The sequence below is a fragment of the Aotus nancymaae genome, unplaced genomic scaffold (genome assembly GCF_030222135.1).
Source record: "Aotus nancymaae isolate 86718 unplaced genomic scaffold, 86718_ANA_hifiasm-v0.15.2.pri h1tg000059l, whole genome shotgun sequence".
Taxonomy (NCBI): Eukaryota; Metazoa; Chordata; class Mammalia; order Primates; family Aotidae; genus Aotus; species Aotus nancymaae.
In genome coordinates, this window is record NW_026988473.1 from 73,435,155 (window position 1) to 73,445,056 (window position 9,902).

The following is a 9,902-nucleotide window of genomic DNA, read 5'->3' on the forward strand; positions in this document are numbered from 1 at the left end:
CAAGTGAAATACAGTAAAAGTCCTTAAAAACTGTAAAGCACTTGATGATGAAATTCTAAAAACATTTGCATTATCATAACTCATCAGTGAATAATTACTATGTACTGAGGGAAAGGTTGAGGAAAAAAGAAAGACCATGAGGTGTTGACTATATTCTATAGTCTGCTACAGTAGTTCTTGATACCTCTTAAAAATTCAGAAATGTTCATTGTGGAGGGTAATTAAATCATCATATACTTGAAACCTTGAGAACTAGACCAGAGTTTGAATTGTTATGGGACCAGAATAGCTATTTGAGTCCACCATTTCACAGAAGGGTGTTTGAATTGCTTAAGCATTACCAATTGTCGATCATTTCTTTTAGCTCACTGCCTGCTTCTTATCTGAGAATTATGAGAAGGATTTAGCTTCAGAATAATAGCTAATGATTTTCACAACAGTCTTTGAGGACAGTACTTTTATCACCACCATTTTTAAGATAACAGGCACAGGGAGGTTAAACAAACAGTGCAAGGCCACAAGAATGATAGTGGACAGTATTCTGGTGATAGTAAATATGCTAGTATTCTGCAGTCTCACTCTACAACCCACTCAGTCACTCCTCTATGCAGAGTCTTATCCATTATTTCAATTATTTAACACATCTGGGACAAGTTTAGATAAGCTAGGCAATTTTCCAGAGGTCATTGAGATATTAAATGCCAGATCAATGATTTAAAGGTTATTCTATTCCTATGTCAGTCTTTTTTTTTTTTTTTTTTTTTGCTATGCTCTTCCTTTACAATTCTCCAGAAGAGGGTAAGTATACTAAGGCATACCTATGACTTGTACCTCTAATTTCTTGACTCATATACAGGTCAGGATACCAATGCTTATCAACAGCTTAGCACTTATACTGATTTTAATAAAAAATATCCATCTGAGGCCATATTAAGATTTAAAAGCCAAGATAATAAATCCTGATATACTTTGGTAAAGCAGAATGAGTATTATAGATTTGTCATTGACTATTAATACTGACTTATATGGAGCTCTATATTGCTTCATACAGTAGATTTATGCTAGAATAAGCTCTGGAGTTGGACTATTGGACCTAATTCCTGATGTATTTAATAAAATATATCCCTTTCTGGAAAGCACAATTCTACATATTTATTGGGGAAAGAAGTTGCTTGCTCCCTTGAGCTACTTAACGTTGAAGTAGAAAAGCAATTATAAAACTTTCTTTCTAGATCAAAAGTTGGGTGTCTTTGTGGGCAACCCACATATAACTGTTCTACCTTTGTGGAATGGACTTCCTTATCCTTACCATTTGTGACATTTTGGAATACAGGCTTCTATAAAGAATTGCTTTTTAATGTTTAAAAAGTATTGGGAACAACTGTCATTCTTGTTTAATCTGTTTCTTAAAAGCAACACAAAAATAATCTCTCAATCTCCTCTTATTAAAAACATCCATATACTTACATATTATCATGCTTGTGAGTGTTCACAGGCAGCTGAATGATTATTCTGCACAACTTACAAGAACCTACTTCCTTCCAACCGTTTTGGGTTTGCAACATGGTATATGATTGGTGAGATATGTCTTAGCGAATGCATATTTTAGCTCCTTTCTTGGCTTAAAATTATAATTTGCATAAGTATCTCAAATCAATTGTCTTCCTGTTGTAGTTACAAAAGTGAATGTCACATGGAAACATAATGTGGTCTAACAAAAGGAAACAAAAAGCATTTGAAATATATGTATACACTTTCGTTCAATTTGCCTGTTTTTTTTGTTTGTTTTAGGCACATCATATTTGCTCCAAGTAGCCACAACAAATATGCTGGAGAATCATTTCCTGGCATCTATGATGCTATCTTTGATATTGAAAATAAAGTCGACTCTCGTTTGGCCTGGAAAGAAGTAAAGAAACATATTTCTATTGCAGCTTTTACAATTCAAGCAGCAGCAGGAACTCTGAAAGAAGTGTTATAGGAAGCTCTCACGTGGGTAGCCATTAAAGGTATTGCTCAAAGTCTGAGGATAAAATTCACCTTTCTGTTAACTTATGAAGCCAGGCTGTTCTATAATCTTGCTGTCATGTTTTGATTATAGGCTTTGATCTTGCTCATCTGCAAAGTGTTTCTTTCCTCTTAAAAGATAATAATTATATTAGCAAAGTGTTAATCTAATAAAATTAAAAATTCCTCTTGTGGCAGAATGAGAAAGTAAAATCCCCTAAATTACAGCAAGGAACTTGAATTCTCAGATATGGTGAGTGTGGGAATGTACAATGGTAAAACCACTTTTGAAAACAGTTTGGCAGTTTCCTGTAAAGTTAAACATATACTTTTACTTTATAACTCCAGAATTCCACTTCTAGGTATTTATTCGAGAAGGAAAACAATGATCACAGCAATACTTGAATGCATGTTCATTGCAACTTAAAAGTGGAAACAACCTAAATGTCCAATAACGGATGAATGGATAAACTGTGGTATATCCACAATAGACTACCACTGAGCAATAAAAACAATGTAACTTTCAGTAAATGCAATATTACTGGCAGACATTGTTGAAGGAAAAACGCCAGACACAAATAACTACATAGTATATGCTTCTATTTAGATGAAGTGGCAAACTAATCCATGGTGTTAGACATTAGATGAATGATTGCGTGGGCAAGTGACAGGTTGGGGAGGATGGCTGCAGAGAAGTATAAGAAAACTTTCTCCAATAGATGAGAATTTTCCCTATCTTGATCTGAGTGGTAAATTGTAAACTTAAAATGTATACATGATTTACCGTATGAAAATTAGGCCTCAATAAATGTAATTAAAAAAAAAACAAAAGTCTAGCAAGGAAACCAGAATAATGTACCTTCTCTTGTGAAATCACCATTAAGTGTGGTCAGGAAAAAGCCAGTAATATTCACATATTTAATAATTTCAGCTTTACTTAATAAACACTAAGTCTGATGGGTGATGAGAATAGCTACTACAATTTTCATGCTCTAACTCCTATGAAGAATATATGTCAGAATCTGCAAACTTTCATGCAGATCCCAATGACTCAATTACAGGTAAACTATGATTAAAACTTCAGTAAACTTGGCTGTTTATCTACTACACCAAAACGAATTAAGAATTAAAAATCAGAAGAGCTGTCACAGGAAGGCACAAAAACTAAAATAGGAAGTGACAGCTCAAAGCTTAACTACAAGGAAAAACTACCCGTTACCCTTGCTCCCAGGCCAACAATACAGTTTAACTTAAAACAGTGGGGTATTTAGTTTAGGGACATTTTCTCTACATCTCAGTATTACTAGAAGGTATTTCACTGATCTCCTACAATAAAATAAGTTGCAAGTATAGCAATGACTCTGTCATCAAGGTAACTTTTAAGTATGTTCCATTTCTTCTGCTTAAGGAGGCAGTAAGTTGTGTTACTTATGACTTTTGTAAGTTTTTCTCAAATCTAGGGAGTCAGCTTCACTACCATGCTACACTACCTTAGTATAACACTTTAACTTTTGCTTTGAAGCATTGTGTTGTAGAAAAAATACAGCATTAAGACCCATGAATTATCCTGTCTACTACCCAACTGAGTACATCACTACGTATCTCTGGGCAGCAGTTCCCTCTAACTCTGTGATTTCTAAAGGAGACAAAGCACAAAGGTTTAGAAATCTCTTGGATGTTCTTCCTACTGGTAGTTTTCCTGAAGACAAAACAGCATATGTAGTTTGAAATACAAGTTTGGGGTAAAATAGTAAATCACTGCAACTTATTTTTCTTTTAATTCTCATTCTGCTTTTATCATTCGTAATCAATATCTGGTTGTTAGCAACAGAACAAGTGATTGTGTGGCATGCACTATCATCAGTTCAGGACATTGAATATAGGACATGTGTTATCACATGCTAAACAGAGCATATGTTTGAACTTTTTAAAAAAACTTTCCCCCTAAGCATTTGAGATCAACTGAATTAAGCTGTTAATCATTATTCCCCTTTTATCTCATTCCTTCATCCAAGTGCTGAGATACTGTTTCTCCTAAGAATACTTAGGAAATAAGGAAATATTTTGTTACAGTATATTGCCTGTTTTAAAACATACTTTTAAAATCAAATAAGCCATAAATTATTATAATGTAATACTTTTAATCATTTATCAAACCAAAATATGGTTAATCAGAAGTTGTCTAACATAAAAACTAGTAAGTAAAAAGCATGTGAAATGTATGTTGTATATACTTTACCCAGAAATTCTAAAAATTGGTTTCTATAGAGAAAACTGGACAGAATGACAATATATGTGATACAAGGGTGTTTACTACAGCATTTTTTAAATCATAGTAAAAAATAAGTCACAAGCTAAATACCAATGGGGAATTGATTGTAGTATAAAAATGATCATAAAATGATTATATACACTTTTTTTTTTCTTTTTGTTTTTTGAGACGGAGTTTCACTCCAGACTGGAGTGCAATGGCGCGATCTCGGCTCACCGCAACCTCTGCCTCCTGGGTTCAGGCAATTCTCCTGCCTCAGCCTCCTTTGTAGCTGGGATTACAGGCACGCGCCACCGTGCCCAGCTAATTTTTTGTATTTTTAGTAGAGACGGTGTTTCACCATGTTGACCGGGATGGTCTCAATCTCTTGACCTCGTGATCCACCCGCCTGGGCCTCCCAAAGTGCTGGGATATATACACATTTTCATTTATATGGTAAGTTGTCCATGATTTGCTGGTTTAAAAAAAGGGACAAAGCTAAATATATAAATATTAAAACAAAATATCAACAGTGCTTGCATTTCAGTGGTAGAACTTTATGTGACCTGTACTCTGTATTTTTCTGAATTGCTTAAATTTTTTACATGAGTATATTCCCTTTTGTAAAAGGGTAAAATGATAACTACTGTTTTCATTTTGAACGCACAAAAGTACAGAGTAATGGGATGCAATACAGTTCACAAATAGTAATCCTATTTTGTACCCTTGAAATTTATTAGTTTATCCTATTCTGAGGATACAAATAACACTCATTTATATACATATACATATACATGGGACATCTTAAGATTTCCATGTAGTTCAGAATTTCAAAAATATCAATCAATCCTTGAGCTTTCAAGTATAGAAATGAGTTTAGGGTAAAATAGTAACATTTGAAATAATTACAGTACTGTACTGTTTTTTTTCTTATAATTGCTTTTTAACTTTATGCACTCATTTGATCTTTTTTCTACCCTTTTAATAACTTTTATTCATCTACTTTTTCCAATCCCCAATGTGATTATTCTAAATTCAGAAGAACAGTATCTTTCAATCAAATGATGCAAAACTTCCTTTCAGATCATCTCATTTCCTTTCCCCCTTTGTATCACAATTATACTAATTAGAGCCAGAATGATCTTCCTAAATGTGATCATGCTACAGGCTATGAAAAAACCCTTCAATGGGGACCTCCACTACCAGAAATGATGTGGTAGTACTGGCAATCGCTCCCAGGTGCAGTAAATAGGAAAAAATGCATCAGATGCAAAAGACATTAGAGATATCAAAGAGCTGTGGAAGTGCTGCAGACTAATGTACTAAAAAAGTCTTTTCTAGCTATCTGAGACTACCAACTGTTTTCTTTCTTGGGAGGAGTTGCCAATTCTAGGCATGGGCTATAAAGATCAGGCTTGGTGTAGACTAAAGCACTTTACTGGGGAAAATCAGCAGGACTTAGTTACTGACCGCATGATCTATCATGGTGTGCCAGAATCTAGAAGAGCCCCAAACCCAATGCTGAGTGAGACTAGTGCTTAGAAGTTAGAAAAACAAGGCTTCTGAACAGGCCAATACCATCTGTCAATGCCAGGCTTCTTCATATCCTATTATTCTTTCTCCCTTCCCCTCTCTTGTATTTGGCCTACCTCCTACTCCTTTTTTCCCCCTCAGAACTGTATTTATCCTTCACAAAATTCATCTATAAAATCTACCAAATATGTGCGACAGACACTTTCTACAGGCCTATCTTTGGCATAATTTTTATTTAACAACCTCTTATTATCCTTGTTGTACCCTTTCTTGGAAGCAGAGTCTGTTTAATTATCTCCAGCACATAGGAGATTTTATTTGATGAAAAACAAAATAATTAAGCAAAGGAATCACTATAATATTAAAGATGCTTACAAACTTTTATCTTATTAAAATTATCAATAAAATCTATAAACTTTATACCTATCAGGTCTGAACAATGCACTGGGAGGAAAAACCATTAAAAAACTAACTTCAAGTGAACTCAGTATTTCCTGGCAAATCACCAATATGAAAAGTAGATCACCCATGTATGCTAGACGATCTCTTTGGGAGAAGTATCCTACAATTTGTAACATTTTACAAGTGGTTCTTAATCCACTAAAACATTCTGAAACTTCAGAACCTTTAGAGATTGTCTTTCTCCTGTAATGTGACGGGATATCGTCCCTAACTTGATGGAACTGGGAACCCAGCTAGCTTTACATAATTGAAATGAGTGAACTTGTTTGCCTAATACACTAATACTTAATATTAATGAATTGTTTCTCTCACCCCCACAAAGTGACTTATGTTAGCTGTCTATGCATGTGGCCTTTTAATAGTCCACATACACGAATACCGAGATGCAAAAATTGTTCAGAGTCCAGATGATAATAAGGCTAAGGTTTTATTTCTATGCACAAGCATTTAGAACAAACTGACTGCAAGGGACAAATTTACCGCCATGGGCCTTTTACTTTGACTCAGTCTTGTAGCTGCAAAATCCATCCCTAATTTTTGTCAACTACCCATTAGTCCTTTAGAGGTTCTTAGTAAGAATCAATGGCTCAACTCTTGCAAAAACTGAAAGCACATTATCTTCATGGTAATTTAGTTATTTAATACTAGGAAAGAAAGGAATAAGCACTAATAAGCAAATGGCCATTTAGATTCTGGGTTTTACATGTTGACTTAGATGGCTTCAGTGTCATGATTAAGAGTTTAAGAACTTTGGAGTCAGTTTCTAATTTTAAAATTAAATTTCACCATTTGCTATCTGTGTGACCCGAGGCAAGTTACACACCATTCCTTTGCCTCCATTTCTCCATCTGTAAAATACAGGTGGAACTATACTGTAAATAATCATGGTGATGCTCTGAAGAGAAAAGCTATCTTAACATCTTAGCAGTGTCTGCCACATTCTAATTACGCGAATAAAAAGAGAGAGCTATCATTACGTCCACAGCTTCAGTTACCTCTTGTAACTAATACTTCCTAAATTCCTAGTCAGTTTTTACTGAAGTGAATTATTAAGTCTGATGATTAGACACCGACTCTCCCTGAAGGTTTTAAATTATCTTCAGATTCTGGTTTTCATTGTCTTGCCACTGGCTCTCTGTTCCCTTAAATTTGTTTGTCACCTCCACCCCCATTCAGCACTTTCCCACAGATGATTTTAAGTAGATTTACTGGGGGTGTGGTAGGTGGTGGACTTGAAGGAATCTTTAAGGCATCAAAAATAGTCTAGGTTGTCCTCTAATATGAACTGAGTAGTCTCGGCTCAATCTGTTACTGGAATTCAGCTTTCTTTAGTAGGAAGCCTTTTAAGGTTTTACATAAAATTATAATGATCCCATTCATTACAATCAACCTAAAGTACCATTTAAAACTTATGGGTTTTCTTGACACAGACTTCTACATTTTCTGTACCTTAAGAATATATCATGCCTAGTTTTATCAATCATATTTTATCACTGATACTAACAGAATCAAGGGTCTGTGGTAGATTTATTTTGCTTTTGCCCATCCAGCCTTCCTTGCCCATTCTGGCAAAAGAATGTTTTCATAAGGGGAGGGATCCATTACAGATGGTTTGGGTGGCACACAGAATTATTTAGCAGGTGAGCCTAAATACTCCTTTACTGGATTTACTTATTCCCAGGCTTGTGCACTCCTACTAACAACATAATCAAAAGCAGGGATTGCCAGTTTTTTTAAATAAAAACAAGATGCTCTCAAAGTTCAGAGTGCTATCAATGTTGCATCCTCAAAGTTAGCTAAATAGTGAATTTACACTACTGCCTATTATGATTCCAAATCCTGAGAGCCAGACGAGGCCTCACTGTGAGCTTCACATCTCACCAATAGCCTGGAGTACTTCCTGAGGATTTGTAAACATTCCTGGGACTTAGCAGTCCCTCAAGAAAATCGTTTCGTCCAAAATCTGTCTATATTCTCTATCTTGTTTAAGCTCTCCCTCAATTCACAAACCTAGGACCTTTCAAGATCCTAAATCTCTTTTCTTCCTACTGCTGCTGCTGTATTTGACGCCCTCATCCTAACTGGTCTGTCTCTACACTAACTCTAATTGTTCCCTTCTATCAAAGCTAAACTTGATGCTGCTTTATTGCATGTGTTATCTAACACAGGTAAGAATTACTATTTACAAGCTACATATCACTATCAAAATGGCAATGAAAACTTTTGTGCTTTGTGCAGTAAGGATTCTGAAACTTCTTTGGAGGCTGTTATTAATAGTTTTCTATGCTATAAGCCCATCTCATATAAAGCCTATTCACTCAATTGACAAAAACAGAATAGAATAGTGGTTAAGAGCATGAAACAGCACAAAGTCAGGATGCATGAGTTTTAAATCTTTATACTCACTAGTTTGAACTCTCGGTAAGCTACTTAACCAATATCATCAATCAGTTTCATCATCTGTAATATAAGAATTAAAAAACCTACCTCATAGGGTGGTAAGATTAAGTCAATAGTCATTAAAGTTCTTAGAACACTGACTAACCAATGAACAGGTACTAGCCTTTAAGTGATGCATGGCTGACATTTACAAGAGCCAATGAAAATACTAAATACTAGAGAATGGGGATACAATTGCTGGCCAAAGCAAACAGGATACAGACATTAACAAGTTAATCATAAAAATAAAATCTGAATAAATATGAAACTGCAAAATGAAATAAGCAAAATGAAGGATCAAGAGGTTTAAAAATATTAATACACCCATCTAACCTCTTTACTGAAGGAGGGAAAAGTACCTCAAGTTCAGGAAGGTTTCCCTTTTCAAGACTCAATCACTAATGTTACTTTCATAGCAATGTCTTAAAAAAAATTTTAAACATTTAAATAGCATCTCTGCCTAATCAAAAAGGAATGGAAAATTGAATTATTTTGACACACACCCTTTAAGCAACATAAAAATGTTTAGGGCTGGAAGTTTTATTCCATTTCAATGGACATTAAAGGTGGCCCACTAAATGGAAAAACTAAGTCAAGTCACTAATCAGTTTTTAATGAAAACAGTCTTCAGAAAAACTGTTTTTAAAGATACTCTTCGCAATGAAGAATTCTGTTAAAAAGTTAAAATCAAACAATAACTATGAAGAAGAAAACCTCTGCAAGCCTGGTATTTTAGAGAGAGTGCCACAGGTGTAAAGCCGTAGGCATATACAAAACTAAAGAAGGCAAACCATCCAACACCAGGTCAAGTTGTAAGATACCTGGGCAGTAGGGAAGCAGTCAGGGAAAACAAACAAACAAACAAACAAAAACCCTATCTACTAATCAAAATAAACAGAAAAACCTATTAACAAAACCCAAAGACAAGCTGGATTTAATAGCTTGCATTTCAGAACTGAGGCCACAGAATGATGATACTGGCAAAAACAAAGTAAATACCAAATATGAATGCCAGGTCAAATAAATTTGCAATAAAACAACAACAAAATAAACTGTTAATATTACAATACATAATTTAAAAGTACCTGAGTGCTAAAACAAAAACAATTTACAGAGTACATACCCAAATATCCTAAAAGGGATACCAGTCCTCATAAATGAGCTTTTAAGAGTTTACTTACTATATATGCATGACATAAACTTTCAGGCT

General features: G+C 34.7%; 1 protein-coding gene across 2 annotated transcripts in view; it reads left to right on the top strand.

The window, feature by feature from the left end:
• Nucleotides 1-3,417, top strand: part of NAALAD2 (N-acetylated alpha-linked acidic dipeptidase 2) — a 56,558-nt gene extending 53,141 nt beyond the window's left edge. For both annotated transcript variants that reach the window (XM_021665638.2, XM_064365389.1), the window contains exon 19: nt 1,792-3,417. In XM_021665638.2, the coding sequence (XP_021521313.2) occupies nt 1,792-1,981 (190 nt within the window). In that variant the 3' untranslated portion in view covers nt 1,982-3,417. The remainder of the gene's footprint in view (nt 1-1,791) is intronic.
• Nucleotides 3,418-9,902: the final 6,485 nt, after the last annotated feature.